The 25,220-nt window shown below is 41.8% G+C and overlaps 1 protein-coding gene across 1 annotated transcript in view; it reads left to right on the top strand.

Moving 5' to 3' along the window:
- The window catches only part of GARRE1 (granule associated Rac and RHOG effector 1), a 437,745-nt gene extending 420,028 nt beyond the window's left edge, over positions 1–17,717 (top strand). The window contains exon 14 of the mRNA XM_078670097.1: positions 14,781–17,717. Coding sequence (XP_078526223.1) covers positions 14,781–15,086 — 306 coding nt within the window. The 3' untranslated portion in view covers positions 15,087–17,717. The remainder of the gene's footprint in view (positions 1–14,780) is intronic.
- Positions 17,718–25,220: the final 7,503 nt, after the last annotated feature.

The following is a 25,220-nucleotide window of genomic DNA, read 5'->3' as shown; positions in this document are numbered from 1 at the left end:
TGCATAATGTGATGGCCCAGATGGGAGAGGCTCTTGCATGAGTATTGGGGACCTGGGGAACAGTATAATCTCCCTAGACTTATCAGGGGCCGAGCACCCGATTCCTATTGAATTGAATGATTAGAAATGGGTCCCCGTAGGGTCCTAATCCCCTCTACTGGTCTTTCAACGATGACGCTGTGGATAGTTTGGCTAACCCCCTAGCTTAACTCCTGGGCGATGTGTCTGCATGTTTGCACACCAAGGAGCATCCCTCCTATGGGACCAGTTTTTGTTGTGTTTGTGATCACATATTTTAGGGTTACACTGGGTGGGGAGTTGCAGGTATTAATACAGTTTACTGAAACATGCAGTGTACACCATACCTGTGTGGCTATGACGCCGGCGTTGGTACTCCCCCTGGGAATTAATCATTGTGTTATATTATTGAGATGACAAAAGTAGACGTTATCACTCGAAATGTCCGTGGCATAGTCGCAGTGCGTAAGCGACATGCGGCTCAGCAATGCAGCAGACGGCCGGGTGCCCAGATAGCTCTGCTGCAGGAAATGCATGTAACTGTGGGGAAAGAGATCAAACTGCAAAAACAGTTGCAGGCACCATGTATTCTGTCTTCACGAGAGGTGCAGTGTATGAAGCTGGCTCTGTATATACTATCATCTGATCAAAGAGGAAAGGATCACTTGTCCTGCATAACATCGGGTATGCGGGAACGGTTCTGACTAGTCCCAATAAAAAACCCTCATACACGTGTTGGTAAGTTGGCGTTATTGAGCGGTATATCTTGGTTCTCCGCTATCCCTTACACGTGTCTGCATAATCATAGGGTTTAGTGGTTTATGCAACCTCCAGCCAGGAGGCAATACCCTCAGTTAAAACATTAGTGATTAGTGATAGTGGTTGTGATAAAGTGAAAATTAATAAAATGTCTCTCTCTTCCAGAAAAAATTCTTTTAATAGTTCTGGTTTCCGGAGTAAAAAACATTAAAAACATCCAATCAACTCAGGGCAGCCTCCGCACGAAAATACCAACATGTAATTCTTAATAAATACCTACACTGTCTGGAGCATTAGTTGATAGCTAGAAACACCATCTATAACATCTAACGATAAGACAAATAATTGATACCTATACTTACTTGCAACATAAATCCATACGATGAAACGCTAACAATGAGAGAGTTGACCCTAATCTAGACTTAGGGTAGTCAGTTTGAAGTATTGCCATTTTCCAGTTGCGACGCCATTGTGCGTTATATGTGTTCTTGGTAATGAAACCAGTTGACTAGTCATAAGTGTTTTCCCATACCCTTTCCCTTTGTCGAGTATGTCATTTCTTTTACAGGTACAATTTGACCTTTTTTAGGAGCAGCATAACGACATGTTCCTTTAAAACCATTTCACATAAAGAGACGTGAGAGGTCTCTATACACTTTGCACCGTGGTCCTGATGAAAGCCCCACCGACCTTTTGACGACTCAAGGGCTGAAACATGTCGACCTATACCACAACTTTAGTGTGAAAGAGTCATAATCACTCCTATTCACCTACATTAATTTTAAACCTTGCCTCCGGAAACCAGAACTATTAAAAAAAAAAAATCTGGAAGAGAGAGACATTTTATTAATTTTCACTTTATCACAACCACTATCACTAATCACTACTGTTTTAACTGAGGGTATTGCCTCCTGGCTGGAGGTTGCATAAACCACTAAACCCTATGATTATGCAGACACGTGTAAGGGATAGCGGAGAACCAAGATATACCGCTCAATAACGCCAACTTACCAACACGTGTATGAGGGTTTTTTATTGGGACTAGTCAGAACCGTTCCCGCATACCCGATGTTATGCAGGACAAGTGATCCTTTCCTCTTTGATCAGATGTTATGAATACAGGAAACTGAACAGATCATTCTTTCCTTTCCTCCCCCCACATTGATTCTGTATATACTATACCAAAGTGAGGTATAGTGGGCCCAGAGTCCAGTGGAATCCTAAAGGTAGGCAGAGGTAAAAGTAGATAGCACCTTACTCCCTGTTTGTGGTAGTGTGGGTGACCAGTAAGGCTTTATCAGAGGGTAATGTTAAGCATTTGTTGTACACACTCAGGCAGCAAATAATGTCACACACCCAAAGACTGAACTCAGACCAATTTGTTTGTATCAAAAATATTTAGTTATTTTATTTCTTAGAACCAAGCCAAGCCTGTTCTAAATATGAGGCTGATTCAGTGCACATGTTTGAACAGGTGGCAAGCTTAGAGCATTGTTGGAAGGTATTTTGGGCTTTTTTAAGGACCAATGGGTGCCTTCCTTAGGGTGGGAACCCATTGGCACCCCCTATTATGCCTACCTCCAGTGGGAGGGGGTATATGCCTCTCTCTGGTTGGCTGGGTCCCCCCATCTCCAAGATGGCAGGGACTGAGAGTTGTGCTTCACCTCACCTCTCCCACCTGAGGGTTGGGGTTGGCAAAGGTGGGGACACCTCCCTTCCTAACTTGGTTTTACCCCTGATTCTCCCGCCCAAAGCGGTGGTGGTCAGAACCGGTGGGGGCCAGTTGCTGGAAGCTTCAAATGGCTGGGGTAGCTCAAAGGCAGCAAGCCTTTGTTGACTCTGCCCATCCTGGGAGAGGATGCTGGACACCTCGCCCCAGGATGTGCATGGTTTCTTACCCCGGAGAGCAGCATGCTCTTGACCCAGGGGACCAGAAACATGTCTGGTGGTGGCAGCTGGCGAGCAGCCACTCAGCCAGGACACTAGTGTTTGGTCATTTTTCAGGGGGCATCTCTAAGATGACCTCTGAGTGCATTTTCCAATAAATCCCACACTGGCATCAGTGTGGGTTTAATGTGCTGAGAAGTTTGATACCAAACTTCCCAGTTTTCAATAAAACCATTATGGTGCTGTGGATTTCGTAATGACAATCTCCCAGCACTATATACTGTTAATGGCATTACTGCACTTACAATGTCTAAGAATTGGCTTAGACACTGAAGGAGTACATGGATCATACACCTGTGCCCTCACCACTGGTATAGTGCACCCAGCTAAAGGCGTGGCTTACCTTTGCCAGAGCAGTGGGTTGTAGGCATGGATTTGTGCCCGGACGTTCCACAACCCTTAATATCTGTTGGCTACACTGCGTGTTTCCTGGGTCCAGTGGCCTTATGCTTGGTGCTGGATCTGGAGAAGGCTTTTAATACAGTGGACTGGGAGTATCTATTCTTGGTCTTGACTGCCTTTGGCATCACGGGCCGGTTGCTACATCTCATCTGACTGGTATACACGGAGGCTTCCGCCTGAGTTAAAATTGACCAGTGCATATCTCACTCTTTCTGTGAGTAGGGGGACAAGGCAGGGCTGCCCTTTTTCTCTCCACTCCTTTTTGCCCTAGCAATGGAGTCCCTGGTCCAGCGACTGCAACAACATGGACAAGCTTTGGGTATTCCACTCCATGATGAGACATATATGGTCTCATTATACGCAGTTGACGTCTTAATATAAATACTGGACATATGGTTGGGCACTAATGGAATACAGGTGGTGTTGCAAGAATTCAGAGAAGCTTCAGGCCTAGTGGGGTGAATTGGGCTGCATTCTACCTGTACTCCTTGCATCCAGACTGCCCCCAGCAGCTGTATGAGATTGACGCTTGCCCGATCCGGTGGGAACCTCGCCCATTCCGGTAACCTGGAATAAACATGCACCATGAGACGCAAGAGGTAATTGATGGTTACCTTACTAGGCCCATAGACTCGCTAAAACTTCAGATGTCTTTCTGGGGCACGTTACCCTTGAATGTGCAATGCTGCGTCTCACTGGCAAAGATGGTGGTATGCAGAGACTTCTTTTTGGGTTTCGCCTGCCGAAGGCTGCGCTCTGCGCAGCTTTTCAGCGCAGGTGAAATCCTATGTCGACAATAAGCACTTCTGGAACGTCCCCCGGCTCTCATTGGCTAGCTCCATAAATGGAGGCTAGCCATTGAGTGCCGGATCTGTCTGTCAAGGCCGGACCAGATTCGGGGGCGTTCCCGAGATTTTTTCCCAGGGCGGAGTTACGTTTTTTCCCGTTCCCTCCCCTTTCACTGAAAGTCTGTCCATTCCCGCCCCCTCCGTGTGCCTTTCCGCCCCCCCCCCTCGCTGTCCTGTGCACGTTTCCCGCCGTCCGTGTCCTCTCCCGCCCCCCTCCCCCCGTTCGTGCCCTCTCCCGCCGTCCGTGTCCTCTCCCGCCCCCTGTGTCCTCGTAGGTGCTTGTTGTTCCATATGCAAACCCGCGGCTCTTCTATGGTGCCCATGAGCTCTCTTCAGTGCAGACAGTGCCAGGGCCCTGGTATAGACTGCCGCCCCACGCGCGAGGCTATGGCACGGTGGTGATTGACAGGTGAGTGTGTGATTTATGGGAGGCGCTGGGACTGGTTGTGGACATACATGTCTGGGAGGCTGCTGCGTAGTTTGTGGAAAGAGCTGCAACGAGACAGGTTCTCAGAGTTGCCAGGGCGCCCCGAGGAGGGTTAATCATCCCGGCTCTCTCCTGGTCGCACCTCTGGCGGCCCCTCCGGAGCCCACAGAGGCCCATTGAGTGCCGACCCTAATTGGTGTGCGCCCACCGTCTTCTCACCGGCGTCTCCAAGCACTAATTGGACCGGTCCCTCCTTTCCTCGCTGCCTTGGTAATTAATGTGTGCGCTTTCGAAGCAATTGATCCAGATTTAGGGTGCACTGAGGGGGGGCTTTTAAGTACCGTACCCGTCCGGGATGGGGCTGCTGGCCCATCACAGGGCACCTCCCCGGCCAAGCAGTTAAGTGCACTCAAGTGGACGGCTTTCAGCTTTATTTTTACTTTAAACAAACATTCTGCAGCGACCCCAGCACTGGGTTCAGAGCTCTTGACTGGGCGTTTCCCAGCCTCCGAGGGCTCTCGGTCCTGACGTGAGTTTCTAGAGGGTACCATAACACACACACACACACAAACCGAGCTTTTTGTTCCTTCGGTTATTTCGTACTTTGGATGCATTTCACGTGGATCGTGGTTACTGTCCAAGAGCACACCTGTGCAGTGTATTGGAAGAGCCTGTTTCGTTTTACTTCCTTTGACTGCAGGGAACAACAACCTCTCCCAGACCTGAGCTTACAGACAGTTTATTACAAGTAGACCGAATGTATTTAATTGTCTTCACAGGTGTGAAAGGTGTTGCCAAAATAAACGCTTAAAGTACATGCTGTGGTACAGTCTCTCCCGTGGTGGTCACATTTGTTCTCGGTTTCTTTCCAAGCCCGTTTTATGCATTGTAGTGACGTGATTTGCTGCCCTCCCCCTGACCCCCCACCCTGTGCACGGTAAGCCCCCTAGAATGATGCTCAGTGTTTACTTCACTTCAGTGCTTGAAATGGGAAAACAGAAGTGCAGGTACTCTGTAGCAGACTAAGAGTACCTGCTTGTTTCGGAGAAGGGCCGGTACTCTCCAATTAAAAGTGTTAAGTCTCTCTTGAGAAGTGCAGGCACCCTCCCTCTCAAAATAAACAAAAGTGCCGGTACTTCGTACTGGGCAGGACCGGCCCATTTAAAGCCCTGTTTCCCTTGTACGAGGGAGGACTGTGCCTCCTTGCAGTGTGTCCGGGTAGGTGCTCTGTAGGTCTTGTGAGGGTGGCACTGTGTGGAGGGCAGTCTCCCGGGCTCGTGGTTGGCAGATACTATCTCGGTTTGTGCTCGGATCTTTGTTGGCCAGCTTCAGTTTTTTAGTCTGTATTTGCGCGGTGTTTGTCTGCGCTGTCTTTTTTTTTTTTTTACCACAGTGGGGGGTTGTGCACAATTAAGGTTATCGTTCCAGTGAGATGCACCGTTTTAGAGTGGTGTCTGGTCACAGGTGTGTCTCCCAACACACCACTGCGCAGTGTTTCCCTTGAGCCTGACCTGTGTCCGCGTGGACCTGTGCTGGAAGCTCTTTCTATTCGCTGCCCCTGAAGGGATTCGTGAAAGTGTGTGTGTGTGTGTGGGGTGGGGGCTCTCCAAAAGGGGGGTGAATGTAGTAAAGTCAGAGGGACACTGCCCTATTCTCTGTTGCTTTAAACCAGGGCCTAGAACAAAACAATTACAACACTCCCCCCTTCAAACCACCCCCCCCCCACACACACACACATGAGTGATTGAGCACTATTAGACCACTAAACAATACAGAAACAAGTATACATCAGGCAAATACCCAAAATATTAAATCCTTTATTTAATTCAGGAGCAAAAACATACCAGCATTTTCATTTTAAAGGCACAGTTGGAATTTTTCAAAATTGCATTTTATTTCTAAAAGCCAAATATATGCTAGACTCTTATATCACTTTGTCTTTTTTGCTCCTGATGCATGCTATCTTTCTGTTGGTGCATACCAGTGCTTCAATTGAGGCTAACAACTGTCCATACCGAGTATGATTATTGTACTTGCACTGATTCCATGAATTAAGCTAAAGATACCAACTTAATTTTTTAGTCTCTTATTTCAAATTCATTCGCTTTTACAGAGCATTTTAAAATATTCAATTTAGCTTTTTTTAAATTTATGCATCCTATATTCATTTTCAAATAATTTTTAATTTTCTAAACTATTGTTGACCCCGGGGCTAGTGTCTCGGGCTCCAGGGGCTCTGCAGACCACAAGGTACTACCTGTTAACATAATTGAGACATAAGCACCATTATTTCAAAATTCTAAAATGAAGAACCCATTGCCCTCTGTTGATCCCAGAGATACTGTTCTACTAACAATATTAAATGTCATTGTTTATATGTACCTTGTCAGTGGATACAGTTTATAACACCAGGGATTCGTCAGTCAGAACAGCTCTACCTACTTTATTTCAGTATGACTATACAGTTCTTGACATGTTCATTGTTGATTTATGTATGTTCTACTGTTGTACCCATACCACATACTTTGCTACTTTCATATTCCCAGGTGTTAGGTTGAGGTTGATATGTAATGAACACAAACATTACTAAGAGGTTTTGGCTCTGATCATTGCAGACAAATACTTAACAGTCCTATAGAGAGGTGTTACACATGTTTGGTGCTCATTCCTTCGTGATGTTGATTTCAGTGCTGTTCATGCTTCCCCTCCAGAATTGTTCTTGACTAATTCCCGCAGGACATTGGATATTTATCTGTAAACGTTAAGTACACATCAGCTTCTTCCTCCATTGCATTCTGATGTTTGATTTTGTTGATGTGTCTGCCACTGCTCACGGAACGGCCTCAGGGATTTAAAGCGGCATCTCGGGTGAATCTTTAAATGCCTTAATACGGAAGACAATCACATCAAACGAGTATTCCCAGAAGCATGCATAATGATGACTAGGCTCTTTGAATGTCTTATATTTCTTTTCTCAACCTTGGAGCAAACAGTGTTTCTCAGCACCAGAAGCAGGAAGACTAGTGGTGTAAACAAGCCTGCTGCAAGTGGTGCGCGGTGCTGTGGCCGGGTGTTTCACCCTTTTGGACTGTGGATATGGAGGGTGCTGTTTTTGTTAACTGAACTTTAGTCCCTGCTCCGTGAGGAACAGGGTCTCTGAGCCAGGTGGCACTAGGCTGTGAGTCCACCAGCATCTTCATGCGGACAGTGCAGTCACGGAGGGAGCAAATGATGCCCCTCTGCACTGCACAACGGCTGATGGTCTGTCCTCCAGTAAAGCAGAAATACTTTTGATCCGGCCAAGCTTTCTACCTTCAATGTGTGTTGTAGTAGGGAGTGCTAGGGAGTGCAGAGTGACTGCAGAATGCTAGGGAGTGCAGAGTGACTGCCGAGATTAAGCTAATGGCAATAAAAATGACAATGCCATTTATTTATCTGTTTTCAAAACCAACACATAAATACAAATTTTGTCATTTACAATGCCAATAGCTCTAACTTTTCCAAAGGCGAAACCATTGCATTGTAAATGCTTGTTTTTCCATAATCTTCTGGTCCACATCCCCAAATCCACCTTCTGGGCGTTGCATTTTGAGCTGGGAAGCTTTATTTGGAATAAAGGGAGGAGGCACGTCGCACTCCGCAATCTTCAATTGGCCACAGAGCAGAGAATTGGGAGCCCTTAACTTTGAGCTTTATTACTTGGCGGCACAGCTGCAATGGCCCACATGCTTGCTATCGGCTCACTTTACAGAGGAGCTAGGTCTTCCTGACGATTCCCAGGCACGGCAGGTTGTGCATCATGCCTTTCTCCTACATGCTAGGCTCCCACACAGTGCGAATAGTCTGTTCTGCATTGACTTTCTCAGCTTCCAACGCAGCTTGCGACTTATGCCGCACATCCCTGGTTACTCTCCCTAGATCCCATTATGTTCACTTGAACCCTTCATGTGAAACTGGGTAGGGTGGGGGGATGGAAACCTGGGAGGCAGTGGGAACGTGCACCCTAGGCAACTTATTTTGTGATGGCGTCCTCTTGCCCAACGAGCAGCTTAGGGAGGAGTATGATCTTCTGGTAGGTGGTATGGTGATACCATGGCGTTGCTGGGGCAACATTGGGGTATTACTGCCACTGAACCTTCACAACACCTCTTAATACATACACTGTATATTATGGGACATGGTTGCAAGCTTGTTACGTGACTTGTCCATGCACTGGCCTACACCACACACAGTCTGTTGGCAGCAACCCGGGATTGTTGGGAGACTGGTGTGGTCAGAAGGAGTGGAAGAACGTGTTACACTACACTTGGAAAGTGTTGCGGAACGCGAAGATCCAATGTATTCGGTATAATACTCCACAGATCCTATCTCACTCCCACTAACTTACATCAACATACTTGGTTTCTCCTTGATGTGCCCCAGATGTACACAATTGAGAGAGGACCCCCTACACGTTCTGGACTTGCGCAGCAGTGGCATCTCTCTGGTAGGAGGTTTCTGAGGCACTGAGGACAGTAACTAGGTTGCTCAGACGTGTGCACACTAGAGGGAGTCCTTCTGGGCCTGATTTAAGCGTCAGTAAGGTTGCAAAGGCGAGTGCCAAATTAATTGATTTTGCCCTGCTGATCCCTCACCCGTGCATTGGAAGGCACCAACGTTGTCAGGACTGTTGTAGGGCGAGACTCAAGCGGGGCTACGCAGAAGTGGTGGCACTCAGGCGTAAAGAGAGGTTCGGGGACTGCTCAAATACCCAGTCGCATCAGACTGTGAAATGCTGCTAACTGATTTACAAGCTTACGGCTAAGGGCTAACTGCCTAGTGCTTCACTGCTTGCTAACTGTTAAGTACTTTACCAGTCCTGCTCTGTAAAAAGTTATGATCCTAGCGCCTTGCGTTGAAACATTCTGCCTGGCTGACATCGCCATATATATAAATTCGCTGTGCACACCCTACATCCTCTTAGCTGTAAAATTGTAAGTATCGAACAGTCTTACAGAGCCTGACTAGACCATCAGCTGGGGTTCCTTGAGGACTCACTGATTTATTATGGTATGGATGTGCAACAAAGTAGTTTTTCAGACCATTAGTGATTGAGAATCGTCATCACATTTTACTGTTGGTAACTGTTTGGGTTACCGGGGTTCTCTTGCTGTTCTCCCAATTGCACTGGATGATTGAGAATTCCTACTGATCTTAAACTTATTTCATGCTTAACATCATTGATGTAACTGACGCATTATATGTATGTAACTATTATGCCATGGATGTGCTGTAACTGCCTTTGGTGAAAATAAAAATTGGTCCCATCAAAAAACAATGATGGCGCCAATAATAATTACATAGATACATGGTGTTTGTCTCATGCAGTCTATGCTTTTCAACATTCATCCCGAAAAGTAAACTTTATAATATGGGTGGGCATCTAAAGCAGTCTACATCAGTTGCCCCCACCTTCCCCAAAAAAGCCATTATCTTGGCTCCATGTTGACTCGCTTGTCCAGTCATGAGCCAGTCACCTCTTCTGTTTTGCTGTCTCCTCGGCTTGACTAGTCTTTAGGGTTGAAGTGAGAAATGTCATGCTGCTATCGAACTACTCCTGGAACAATGTTAGCGTTACATCCATTCCTTGTAGCAACTCTTTTCAAACCCTTTAGAACATGGAAGACTGGGGTCCATAGATTAAACAAATCATTGCTTCCAGATCTCTACTGCGGTAAATGCCTGATCATTTCTGAAAGTCACATTTGACATCCTGCTGCTCTAAATAGGAGGAGGTAAAGTATTTAGTTCCTCAACTCCTGTGTAAGACCGAATCTCTGGAGTTGTCATGGGCATCATCAGCCTGAAGTGCTCAGTTAGCAGTTGATTCTATGAAATTGGGCAACAGTAAGCTGCCTCATTGGACAACCTCCATTTTTATCCATGGTCTATTCGCAGAAAGTCTTTTACTTGCCCTTACCCGCTCCTCTGGCTGACAAATCATTATTGACATCTGTAAAGGTGAATTGAGCAGATTATTGGTTTGTTCCAAAATTAATGTTTTTCAACTGTTATTCCGAATCAAATGATATGTTCTTACATAGCTTGTAAAGATGCAGCATTTCCGGTTGTATCATCTAGATATTCTGGACTCGCTATCCTCCACCTGCTTCTAGATTGCCTTCCTTCAGATCCATGACATGGGGAACTTTGGTCTTTATGGTAATTTTTGAGCTAGGAGGCATTATTTATCTGTGACAACGTTAGACAGAAGATGTGCCAGAGGGACTTCTGTAGCTCTCACCAATACGATTCATTGTTTATCCCTTTCTGCTGCTGATGTGAAAGTCTCTTTAACAATGAATGTGGAAGTACTTTTTCAAATCTCTCTAAATATTTAACCTAAATACTAACCATTTGATCATACTGAAATACACAGATATAAGAATAATACACCAGCAAGGCCTCGAAAACCAGTTAGGTAGACAACCCATGACCTGTATTAATGAAACGCAAGAGGAAAGAATTATTTCTCATTTAATTCAGATTGATTCTCATCTGTGGTCAAAAGACTCAGATTACTCTGATCAAAATGTCTTGGTGATTTACCAGCTGATACTGTTTTAAGGGGGATACTGTATGGACCACCTTTATTGCTAAGACCTTTGTTCATGTGTTTGAAGACCACTCATTGTGTAATCATCTTTAAAAATGAAGTCCTTTTTGTATTTCCCTTTCCAAATTTTTCAGATGTTCTGGAACTGTTTCAGTTTATTAGAAGTAAAAAATTCTGTTTCAGTAGTCTGCAAACAGATTGAAACAATGACCAAACTCATCTAATAAATGTTAGTCGTTTTTGGAAGCAAAAGCAGTTTTACAAATGAGAAACATTTGTTTTTATTAAGCACATTGTAGTTATATATCCCACTAGTCAAAGAAACTTATTAAGTTGACCTGTGTATACTTGTGATGTCTTGCTGCATTGCTTCACCAATGCATCATACCTGGATAACCGGTTCTTCAACGACTAGTGATTACTTTCAATGTGGTTTTTACTTTTATGGTCTGTATTTTAAATGGATCAGATAAAGAGATGACTGACTGACTAGTCCTTTAAATGTTCCTTACATTCATAGCACCACTCCCTGGCAGGTCTTTCTTTCAAGTCTTAAGGCATTGGCCCATTTAAATCTCTATTGATTTTTAAACCTCAGAAGCTATAGCACATGCTTTAATGATTGAAATTTCTATCCCTTTCCGATGGATGGATGGCAATAACATTCCGGGTTTTAGGAAAGGCAGCGAGAAAGATCCAGCCAACTATCTCCCATTAGGTTTGATTAATTTTTGGGGGAAATTGGTCCTAGCACTCCTGAAGGATTGGACAGGCTTCAGGAAAAAAGATCAGCACAGTAGTCTTGTTCTGGTACTATCCCATAGTCCAAGAAAGTGCCATACTGAAGAACATGTGTTTGTACATTGTCTTCTTTATCTTGAGGTCCTCATCTGACAATGTTCTCCATGTTATCCAATAGAGGGTATATGAAACTATATGATTCTCTTTGTAAATTGCTTGAGATCTTGCTAAGAAAGAATTACTCTGTAGTATTCTCTGTGTGGTCGTCTTTCAGTGTTGCAGAATTTGTGTTCAGCCATTGCTCTTTTAATCAGGAGTGATCTCTTTGGGAGTGGGTGGTTTACTTAATGTGGGTATTCACTGTGTGCCCGCAAGGGATGATTCTAGGTTCCATCTAGTCTCACTTCTCCAACTCTATAACTAGGACGTCGCAGGACCCTCGACGCCTCCTTTCGGTGCACCAGAAATTTGAATTAACGTGTTCGTCACATAACCTTCTTGCAGTGCATCTATCCAACTCTTATCAGATTATATTCACAGTATACCACATAAGCGATGAAAGTGCTTCCATGTGCATAACAAGCCGTTCATGTTCTTATAGCATGTAATAAGAATGTTACCAAAAAACTGAAAGGCCCTGCAGGCGGATAATCTGCATTTTATATAATATGGTCTGGAAACTCAAAGGCCCATGTTAAGACTTCTGGGAATTACCATCAAGTAAATTAAGCCATGGTATATCTAATGACGCACCTTGCCGTTTTACCCTCAGTAGAAACTACCAAATTGTTCAGAGTTTGAGGTGAGAACGAGAAATAATCTGTAAAGCCATATTTTGCACAACCTGTTACTGCACATTTATTTATTTCCTACCCTTTAAATCCATGCAAATTTCACTAGAGTTCTTTTGGCAAACTTATTTTTTAAACCATCTAAATTAGCTTGTCTGATCTGTATCCACTCACATTTGGTATTCAAATTACTTAAACCTCTTGCGATGCCAGTGGAAACTAGACTTAATAGACCCCCAATGCCCGTCCTGTTCCATTTGCTTTAGGTTTTCAAATTATTTGGATAAACGTTTTTAATATTGGGGTTTCCCCACACAGCCATGTTTCTGAAAAACATTTGACATCATACTTAGCCAACATTTCATCCAATTTTCCTAACTTGAATAATTTATATTGCTCAAGCGAGTATTCCAGCTAAAAAGAAACCTCAAGCTATGGGATGACTTATTTTCCTAATCTACAACGCTCAGGCGAGATGTTCCATTCTCATCTTCCCCATCAAAGCTTAAACATTCATCATAATTTCTTGTCAACACCTTTTTCGCTTTGATTTCATCCATTACATTTAGTACCCTTATTGTAGTCCTCGTTTATCCACACCTACCGGTCATCCAAAGACTCCCTTATTCCTAACTTTCCATTCTACACAATTTTGATTTAATGATAAAGCAGCATGTTTTTTTGTGTTTTTTTAATTGTTTTATTCATTCTTTTTCTATTTATTTAATAGGAATTATCCCATGTTATTGATATTGAATTTATGTTCTGCATTACACATCAGTTCCTTTACCAGCTGTGAGTAAAAGAATCTTTAGAACTTTCCTACCGCCTGCGTCTGTTCCGAAACCCACTCATACATATATTCTACTGAAACTGATATTAAAAGGGCACATTTCTGAAAGTTCTGCTTTATTCATTTGTTTCATTTTTTACTCTTTGTACTCCCTCCAAATGGAACAGTACAGAACAGTAGAGCAAGTAACTTAGTCGGAGAGTGCCAGTGGAAGCCATTTTGAGTACTGATACACCCAAATAGGAAGGAGGTTAACTTCTGGAACTATAGTTTCTTTTTTATAGGTTCTTTTTTTTCTTTTTATATTTTGTTACATTTTTATTAACCATAACCAAATGCAGTCCACTTGCTTTGCGCCTACAGAGCATATTACGAGGTACTTGTCTCTCATTATACAATAAAGTATCGATCTTTGTCGCTGATACATTGGAACTATGGTTTCTTAACAGATTTTTGAATAGAGGGAAAGTCAAATTGGTGACACTACAGGAAATTTTTGGAGCTGGCAGAAACAGAAACTAAAGTTATGGCATTATACAATGCTAATGACTTGATGATCCTTAATCAGACATCAGCGATACAGTAGCCACTAAAACTGCTTAACCATGTTATAACAAAGCAGGGATTTTGGCACAAGGAAATATAGCGGGAAATGTTACATTGGTGGTACCCAAATTGCTTTATAATGAATAACAGTACTTAGGCTTGCAAAATAATTCATAGTACAGTTGTTGACCAGTCATGACCACAAAGGCTAATTCTTTGATGATCCTGATTAGTCCTCTATCATTTCAAGTGATTCTAGTGTTGGTGGTATATCGGAAGGAAGATGTAGATCTTAACTAAGTAGTACTGAATATAAAACAGTATGAGCTGCCAACCTAATCCTGGTTGCAGACAGTAAAGATTTATATACTGTTCATATTATGAAAGCAGTTCTCATGAACTTTTGACAAAGATATTACTATGACCTGTGCTTAGGTGAGAGTCTTTTAAGTTTATAACAAAGCGGAAGATCTTAGCTGCAAAGGTGCTCCTCTTTTTATAGTGGTGCCATCAAATCTTTGGATCCTATTGTATTTAGATGCTTGTTCTTTTTCGCCTCTATGATAAATAAGTTTGATTTATATTCCATTGTACCAAATGTGAATAATAGAGCAATTGTGAGAACATATGATTGTAAATTTGCTACCATGTTGAAATATTGCAATTGATTTAATATTTTATATCCTATGTTAATATGGTCTATCTCAGCCTTGAATAAAAAGTGCTTAAATAATAAGGTAAGTGAATTGTTCTCTGGGACGATTCTAACTTGCAACTCTCAAAATGAATCTGTGTTTAAAATGTTCTGAATTAGTTGTATTAGAGTACTCTGACAATTATGTTATTCACTTTTAAAAATACCAAGTATTTTACTAACATACTTCTGTGTATTTTCCTTTCTTCAAATTGACAGGACAATAAAACCAAAACATGGCCGCCCAAAGCTCCCTGGCAACATTCTTCTCCCCACACAAATACACTGCCCAGTCACACTTCTTCCTTGTACCAGATGACTAATCCAGTCAGCCAATGGAATGACACAATGCAAATTTTGCAGTCCCCTGTGTGGTCCACAGCGAATGACTGTACTCCATCGACAGGAATCTCTACATTTGCTTATGCACAGCAGCAGGCACAGCAGCATAAGCAGATGAATAAGGGCTTTAAATCTTTTCCAGTAAAGCATGAACGCAGACCATCATACCTGCATCAGTACTGATACTATTCAAATGAGAAGATTTAACATAGGGCCAAAAGATCTTATCAGTGGTGTATATATCAATTTCACAGTTTTACTTGTGTATTGAAGTGCATTATATTCCTTTTGATTTGGTTTTTTTTAAACATGGAGTGAAATATTTCCAGGTAAATCTGTATAAAAATGACACTAATGTACAAATGTTTTAATTAAAATTTAGTGTTGAGCAAGGACAGCCAGTACATTTGTTGCATTATATACACTTTAGCAGTCCAAAACTGTGATGTAGAAAGGCTTTTAAAATATATTACATTTGCTTTGGAATATTACTTTTTAACAAAAAAATACTAAAAAGATTACCATATGAAACACTGTATTTTATAGATATTTTTTCACATAGGTTTATAGTTGAACATATATTGCTGAAGGTGCATTGAAATATTTTATAACATACAGACGTAGTGGCCATAATGTTGCTCAGCACTGGTCTTGTTAGATTTATATATGCACAAGTTGTAAAGGCTTGCTGTTCTAAATAAGCTGCCAATGGCAATTATAATTTGTTTAGGGTAGTAAAGCAGCAGCAGTACATGAAATTCTAAATGTGAATGTGACTGCAAAGTTTCAGAAGCAGAATTGCAACACAGATTTTTACATCAGTTGATGGGCAATTTCAGGTTCATGAGCAACATGCTAACTTGTCAAATATATTTATCCTTGCCGTAGTAGGATAATCAGCTTTATGTGGGTCTTTGATCTGGATTTTCATGTATACTGTTAAATACTGCTACATTTGGCCAAAGGCGTTATCCACATAGTGCTCCTTAAATGTGTGACATTTTGATGACTGACTGCTTGAAAATATTGAGAAGTCTTATTTGATATAATACAGTTTAAAAGTAAAAACGTAGTGAGCTGGCTCCGATACGAAACTAGATAAAAAATTTAAAATATGGTTAGCAAATTGGTAAACACTTTTGTTTTTTTTAAAGAACTGGACATAATGTAATTATGTACAGTCATTACGTGCCATTTAAACCAATACAACCTGTGGAAAAAGGAATATTCTTCCAACCAAAGTAAATGCAGGAGAGGGGATGGTGCTTAAGAAAATTATATTGAAAAACAGTAAAACAGTGGTAAGAAATATAAATATATTTGTATAGTTCCACTGTATATTATTATAGGTTACAAAAGATTCTTTATAGTTGCTTTATTTAAAATTTCATACTACATCTTTAAAAGATTAAAACCCACGATATTTTCGGGGATAAAAGTATTGACAGTATTAATCTTATTTTTGTATTTTCTTAAATCATTACACTATTCTAATATTTTAGGAAAGTGGGTAATTTAGTTGTCTTTATTAACTTCATAAAACTGTTCAGCGAAGATAGTAAAAGCACATTTTTGTTCCCATTTTCTACCAATTTAAAGTACATTTATATCTAAATATACCAAAAAAATGTATAAATATATATAAGTATATATATATATAAAAACACTAAAACCATTAAAAAGTTGGGTTTTTTTAATAACCCATATGTTTTTTCTGTTTGTATGGTGATGGGCTGTGTTTACAAGCCCAGAATGTTACCGTTTGTGCTGTTTGAGGATGCCAATGTTGCCTGTATTTATATTGTCACCATGTTTTCTGAAAATTATGCTTACCATGTTTACAAAGAATTGTTTGCTGTACATAGACCTTTTATAGTAATGTGCTTTGCACAATCAATTTGGTTTGCTCTTGTATGTAATGTCATTAGTTATTCTGTACTACCTTTACTTTTGAAGATCTTGTACTGAAAATGCTAGTGGTTATCATTTTTTTTTCAGTTTCCTGTAGTGGCACATAGTGCTATGTGTATTTGATTAACTTCAAATCCTAAATCTGGTTGCACTTAAAATCCCTTCATGACTCTTGTTACATAAGAACAAAAACCATCTTTCAGGACATGAATATATATTTGTAGTGAATTTGACTTCTCCAATCTCAAGTGCCAATACAATGTTTAATTGCATATATTTTTTTTTTTTTACAACTGAGATGGTAGTACAATTGTGACAGTTTATAAAATTGAAATGCAAATACATTGTGGAAACTGAGTGAAACATTTCTGTATGCATCCACTTTGACTGTGTATGTGTATGTTCTTTGCTTCCAATTGTTCTGAACACTGGTAATTTAAACCTTATTGCACTTGGCAAAAAAGTCTTGCCATTAACCTCGTCATTTACACTGCCAAGTGCAGGGGTTTGGTGCTTAGCTAATTTCATCATAAATTGCAGTGCTTCGTGTGAATAGTCGAATGTTTCTAAACTGGAACTGTACATTTTGTATTTTATTTTTAAAGCTCTTGTAAGTAAAATAACTATTTGCTTTATTAAAGTTATACATTTAAAAAAAAAAGTTCCTTTTCCATTTAGCTTTGGATGCCTTAATGTGTTGTACTCATAGGTCCTATTTTATTTTAGCAGTTTATTCAGTAGTAGGAATTGTCCTCTGTGTTGATTGTGTAAATTAGTAACGCACACGTTCAATATAACTGGCAGTAACTAAAATGCCTGAGCAGTTGCTACACATCAAAGAAATATCTTTAGGTCCCTAATTTGTAGACTGTCCCATTTACTAATTTACCAGAAAGTCAATTCATTACGAATAAATTAATAAAAAACAAAAAACTGACCTCTCCTCTTCCATACATAATAATGGACTTTAGAAAAGATTCTTAATTTTAATTCTTTCATGATTGGTTAGGAATTCAAAGCCAGGATGAGGAAAAGCTTTTCCAAAAGAATGCTAAGATTAAAGAACTTTATCAGAGCCCGCGGTTTTTGCATTCAATCAACAGGTCCTTGCATCACCCGACCCACAAATCACCAATCATCCTAGTTTGTTCTTATATGTTTAACCAAGCATGCAAAGATGAAACACATCATATTTAGTTTACCAACCACCGTCACTAACTGAACCTGTGGGTGAAAAGGGGAGTGTAGCTTGTGACCTTGGAAAAGTAACCCTTCTGGTGCCTCGACCACTGCTTTAGCTATTTATTAAAGACCTATTGTCTCCAAAATAATGCAGCACAGGGAGGTCTTTGGGTCAGCCCTTGCTCATGATTAGAGATGGCTGTATTGTCTCCGTTCTAAGCTCCTGATTTGATTTTTTATATTAATCTCCCTCTTCTTTTTTCTCTTCCCTGGAGCATTTCCTATATGCTATCATTTTGTTTAAATGACTGGAATGGTTCCCTGTCTGACATTAGAAAACTATTTTACTTTCCATTTAACACACTCTGGGAGTGTGTGTGTGTATAGATGCAAAAATTATGAAAAATAGAAGCAGAGAACTCTGGGTAGTTCAGGTTTAGGTGGAAAGCAGCTCCTGTATAGAGCACCATCAACACCAGCGACACTCTAGATCTGTTCTCTGCAAATCTCTGCTTTTCTATAGGTTTAGCACAGTGCCATCCACGCCGCGATAGAAAGGGAAAAAAGTATTTTGCCATTTCTACAGCAAAGTCTTTAAGCATAGGACTAGCACAGTGCTGTCCATGCTGAGCTGTAAAATGGCAAACGCCTTTTACCACTCCATGTACAGTATTGCAACTTTGAATTGGTAAAATACCAACCAAGCCAACCTGAAATAAATTAAAGCAACCCCTGACACGTGTTTCATTCTCATTAGAGCTCTTAGGACAGGTATAGTTGTGTCCAGACACAAGGGAGTGTCGCTGGTGTTGAGTGTGATATGGATCAAGTTTGCACTATATAAAACTTTATAAATAAATATATATTTTGAACACTATGATAATAATTAGCAAGCACTTTTTTGGGGGATTGCCACAAATGATAAAAACATTCTCATATTGGTGTTAGGATGATATGCTCTTTCTTTTTATGCTGCTCTTCAAAATTGAGCCCAAGTGGGTTTACAATCGCTCCATATCCTATTATAGTCAATGTGTGAAAAGTGCAAAAGTGTCACCCTATTGAACCTCAATGGGTTCAAAGAGGTGCTAAGTGCCACAAATTAATAAATGGGTAAAATCCTATGATTGAGGAGTTGAAATGTATAAAACAAACAGTGAATGTAAAAGCAACCCCTGACACGTGTTTCATTCTCATTAGAGCTCTTCAGACCGGTATAGTTGTGTCCAGACACAAGGGAGTGTCGCTGGTGTTGAGTGTGATATGGATCAAGTTCACGCTATATAAAACTTTATAAATAAATATATATTTTGATGGCTTCGCCACAAAACATCTAATTCCCCTAGGAAAAGACTAACGCCGACACAAAGTTCCTGGTGCAAAGATGAGGTTAATCCATGCCCTGCATCTCTGCCATAACGCGTTTCAGCCCCACATGGGCATTGATCACATGACGCGTTGCTTAATGTTTAACCACTATTCAAAGTGCTAGTGCGTAACGTTACATGTGAAAACAGGTGACTTGTTCATAGATATGGAAAAAATACTTCTAGCATTCGTTTTCCTATGAGCGCTAAAACAAAAGGTACACCATTTGCAAATGAGCATACATTTTGAATCAATAAATATGTAAATGTACCTATAGGTAAATATAAATGTAAATATTGAACCTAATGTGTGGCATTTAAAATCTATTAAAACATTCTTAAATAAGAATTGCAAAAGCTAAACATGCCACTGTTTACAACACTATAATCTGGTCATAAATATACCACGATCCATATTGACCATTGTAAAAAAAAAAACATATTGACCATTGTAAAAAAAAACCTGTGTAAAACAATAATAAACACGAGATTATTAAGGAAAGTGTCACTGATAATGGATAGCAAGCACTTTTTTTGGTTTGCCACAGATGATAAAAACATTCTCATATTCGTGTTAGGATGATATGCTCTTTGTTTTTATGCTGCTCTTCAAAATTGAGCCCAAGTGGGCTTACAATCGCTCCATATCCTATTATAGTCAATGCGTGATAAGTGCAAAAGTGTCACCCTATTGAACCTCAATGGGTTCAAAGAAGTGCTAAGGGCCACAAATTAATAAATGGGTAAAATCCTATGACTGAGGGGTTGAAATGTATAAAACAAACTGTGAATGTATTTATATGTGTATACATATGCACTATCTCTTGTACAGAAAACTGGTGCTAACACAACCCAAAGACTGTATACTTTGTTGACCGAACAAGCCCATTATAAGCAAGTATAAAAATCTTCACTCGCATTGAGCCCTAAAGGTGTCTTAGTATCAGCTCCAATTTGTACCTCGTTTCTAAAAGACGAAGTTGGGCTTCGCGATTTCCTCCCCTTTTAAGAAGGGGGGGGGGGGTCGGGGGTGTCAATAGCAAAATATTGTAAGTGTACTGGGTTGCCATCGTGGCTCTCCTCAAAGTGCCCTAGCCACTGGGTAGGCTTGATCCTTATTGGTGATTGCCCGTATGTGCTGGAGTATCCTGTTGTGAACTGGCAGTGTGCTGCCTATGTAACATAAGCCTCAGGGACACTCCAGCACATATACTGCTTAATCTGTTTTACAAGTCAGTCTTTTACTGTTAGGTATAGGGTCTGATTTGAATGGGCTGGTATAGCATGTCTTATTGCGTGCAAATTTACATGCTTTGCAAGTTGGGCATTTGATAAATCCTTTGTGTGAGGTGAGCCAGTTGGTGGGGCTATTGGAAAAAAACAATCCAAGGATGGAGCCGATGCCCATGCGCACTATCGTCAAAGGCAGGAGTCACCTATCTCGTGACTACAAAGACTTCTTCCAAGACGACGACAACATGCAATCATCTGAGCCCAACACCAGGTGGCGATCTAATGCAAAGTGTAGAAATCTGCAGCTCTACATGCCAAGAACAGATGCACACTGGTAAGTAGCATTTTCCTTTCTAAACGACAGATTAGGTTGTTAGGTAAATAGTTACCTAAAATCAGATCTCTCCGCACCAGGCTCCAATTTATATTCAGTATTTTCCTTAGGGCCTGGTGCTGCCTATTGTAGGTCAGAATCACTCTAGATGGCTGCTCTGGATGGTCTTGGCCTACATCCTGCGGACTAGTTTTAACTGTAAGGGTCTGTGTTCTGGAAAGTGACTTGGTTTTATTGATGGCCCTGTCTAAGATGTCAGGAGAATACCCTCTTTCCAGAAATCTGTCTGCTTGATTGCTATGCTATGTGACAGTCTTCCTCATTGCTACATATGCGTTTGGCATGTAGCATCTCCCCATAAGGGATGCTTTGTATCAAATGGCGTGGGTGATGACTTTTGGCATGTAGCTCTGTTACCATCAGTGGTTTTACGATATAATCTGGTTGCAATGTTGTCATTCTTCACACAAACCTCCACATCAAGAAAATAAACTGAAGACTTGCTAATGCTAGCAGTAAAGTGGATGTTTAGACGGTTGTCATTAATCTGTTCGAAAAACTGGAGAGCACATGTCTCGGAGCCCCTCCAGATTAGGAACAGATAGTCAATGTAGCGCAACTATATGGGCACATGCTGGTCTATTGTGTCCTTGAATTGCACCATGAGGACCTGCTCCTCCCACAGCTCCATATGCAAACAGGCATTGCTGGGAGAAACGCAGGCCCCCATTGCAACTCCCCTAGTCTGCTGGTATATTTGATTGTCAAAGAGGAAGAAATTCTGTTCCAAGCATGTAGATACCAAATTAAGTAACATTTTGTTGTGCATATATAGGCACATTGGTCTTTGATTTAAATAATGTTCAATAGCCTTGATGCCATCGTGATGGCGATAAAGGTGTAAAGCGGAGTTACGTCCAATGTTATTAATAGTAAGTCTGAACTCCATGTAATGTCATTGACTTTTCTTAGGATATCTGAGGTATCCTGCAGATATGATGGCAAGCTCTTGACCCAGTCCTGTAAGAAATAGTTGTGTATATATATTAGGCAATGCCATCTCTGCATAGTAGCAATTAAATGCCTCGAACACACGGAAAGAGAGCGACTCTTTTTTTCCTTCACGGAGAAACTTGGTGCATATACAGAGGCGTTGTCCTGCCTCGAGTCACGCTCCTCCACCAAGAGCGCCGGTACACTGCCCTACCCTGGACTGAAACTCTTTACCTGCGCAAGCAATTCAAGGGCAGCCGAGCAGCCTCCAAGGACCGGACCTTGGAAAGGCTCCAGCAACCTGAGAAGCGGTATGCGGGATTCCGTGGAACAACAATTGCAGATAGAGAACTAACGGCAGCAGTTACACTGTGTGGGCAACAGCGGACTACAAATCCCAGCACACCTTGGGAGCCAGCCAGCCAGCCTTGTCAGGCGACCACCAATGGACAGCACTTTCAGAACTATCAAATGTGCTGGGGCGGTTGTCTTAACTGCTAAGTCGTGGCGTGCTCTGCCTTTGAGAAAGGTCAGTGTTTGTGACCGAAATGCATTAGGCAATGCCATCTCTGCATAGTAGCAATTAAATGCCTCGAACACACGGAAAGAGAGCGACTCATCTTGACGGAGAAACTTGGTGCATATATATATATATATATATATATATATATATATATATATATATATATATATATATATCTTTGTCCCTTTCGATCTCTGCGTGGATGGCACTGTGCTAATTCTATGATTAAAGACTTTGATAGAAAAGCAGACATTTGAGGTGAGGAGATCTAGAGTGTGGCTGGTGTCGAGGGTACTCTATACAGGAGCTGCTTTCCACCTAAACTTGAGAACTACCCAGAGTTCTCTGCCTCTATTTGTCATATATATACATTCGTTGTATGTGTTGCTGTAAATGCACATTTTGCATACCTCTGACATTTAATGTTGGGCTTGGACATTTGCAAGTTGTTTATCTTCTACGAACGTTTTCCAGTCATAAGATGCAGTGTGACTCCTCTGCTTGACGTACATTGGGCAGGAGCTGTGACTCCTTGTGACATTGGGTTTTCTTTTTTTAATTCAGGCTCTGACGTGCACGGAGTAGGCTCTGTGTTTCGGCATGTAACACATGGTATTGTAGTAATCTGTCAATGTCCTTTCTTGACATTTTAGTTCTACATCTTTCTCTCCAGCAATATTCATAGAACCCTCGCTCAGCAGTCATTTTCCAACTGCATCTTGGCCTAGCCCCTTTGAGGGGCCAAAAAAAGACTTCCCCACGTGGCACCCTATCCAGCAATGAGCGCTGGTGATGGAACAGTTGTTACAATACCTCTGCCAATGCCACACTTGGTACCCGTGGATCGATCAACACCAAGTCAGCAATCTCTGCCTGGCGCCCAACCACGAAGATGCAAGCTACCCAGCAGGGCAGGCTTTCAGGTAGAAGGAAACGGTTATTGAACGCAACATCCGCAGATATGCACCTTGCTCCAAAAAGACAACTCTGAGACCTAAGACACCTGCAGGGAGACTAGGTGCCTGAAGCATCAGGGATCCCCCCCTCAAACAAAGGCCAGTAACTCTGCAGCCCACAGGTTTCAATGAAAAGCACAAGTTTGTTATATTGTCGAAGTCTAGCCTTTGGATGAAGACTACTATGAGAACCTGGAGTATAACTCATGACCAACCTGCTCCCTGTGAAAAGGTTGAGCACCCCTCTTGTAGGATTAGGGACTGAAGTCCTAAGCACATTGGCAAGGGCAAAGCTGGAAATGGGCCACCACCCCAACAAGGCCTAGGCGACACCAACAAAAACCAGCAGAAGGCCGGCCACACCGAACCATTAGCTCCGACACAATAGCCTTCATCAACCCATTGCCTCCAAAAGGCACATTTGCCCCCAAAAGTCGCCTTGGCTCCAAAACAGCAGTCAATCTCTAATATTCCCTCAATGTCGAAGCCACAGTCGCTACCAGACCAGATTTTGCTTTGACCCCTTATCCACATCATGCCCACAACACTGAGCCATGCAAACCTGCAGCCTTTCCCTCGGATGAGGAGCCCTATTCTTGAGTGGCTTTAGCAAGAATTGGACACTGCATTAGCACCTCTTTATTTACCCGGTCACAGAAATATCATTACACTTTCCTTTCACCGCCAGCCCCTATACCTCATAAAAGAAAGCTTCCTTTCCAGGAGAGACTGCTTCAAAGCCCTTTGTACAAGAGCCACCCCATAAAAAATATAGACTTAGTGTAACTAACACTATTCTCCTGCACGCTCCGCCACCACTGCCGACAGTTCAGATATCATCCACAGTTTCCCCTGTCAGACTCTCCAGCAGGGCCTTTTGACTCCATCAACTCTAGATACTGACTCAACAGACTACCCATAGGACGACTATCATATTACTCAGGCAGGGTACACTGATCTAGAGCACTACCCTGTCTGGCCCTCCCTTACAGATGACACCTCTTCACACCATGAGGTCATCTAGTGTGTGGTCACCTACCACAAAGTAGACCTGCACGTGGTCCAAGAAGAGGTGGACTTTTTAGTCGAGACACTAAGACGTCAGTTCAGTTCTTCCTAGTGCTCAAAGGAATGCTCAAGCCCAAGCCTGAAAACATTGAAGACCCTGTTAGAGCCAGATTGGTCCCCCCACTGGTTGAAAAGACATTTACAGATTCCCCAAATAACACTGCATACTTTAAGGAATGGTTCCTTCAGACTTACTTGTGGTTCACACTGCCTGTAAGTGCACCTCTGCCCAAGCCACAGGTGAATCCCCTCCTTCAGACAATAATAGTGAAAGGATGGATGTTGCAAGTAAGAGGGTTTCAGTCGGAGCAACTACTCGTAGGATTGCCAAATCAGTGGCCCTACTGTCAAGGTATGACAGCACAATGGGAGGAAATAAAAGCTGTGTTAAAACACCTTCCTGAGCAACATAGAAATAGGGGAGAGGATATGGTTTCAGAAGGGAAACTATTTCAAACATAAATATACGCTGTACTTTAGGTGCTGCTGACAGCCTCTACTATTGTCAGCACTAGTATCCTACGGCGCAGACATGCATGGCTCCATATATCAGGCTTTAAACAAGAGGTATAGCAACATCTCATCAACCTGTAGTTCGAGGGAGAACACCACTTCAGTCTGCAGGTTGATGAGATGTTACAGAGCAAAACATTTCGATAGTCCTTTCAAAAACAAGAAGCCCATGTCCCCTGAGCAGTGGCACTCCTAATAAAGGCAGCAACACCCCAACACAATACAGGTAGAGGTTAC

The sequence above is a fragment of the Lissotriton helveticus genome, chromosome 12 (assembly GCF_964261635.1).
Source record: "Lissotriton helveticus chromosome 12, aLisHel1.1, whole genome shotgun sequence".
Lineage (NCBI taxonomy): Eukaryota > Metazoa > Chordata > Amphibia > Caudata > Salamandridae > Lissotriton > Lissotriton helveticus.
This window is presented reverse-complemented; position numbering and strand designations above follow the sequence as displayed.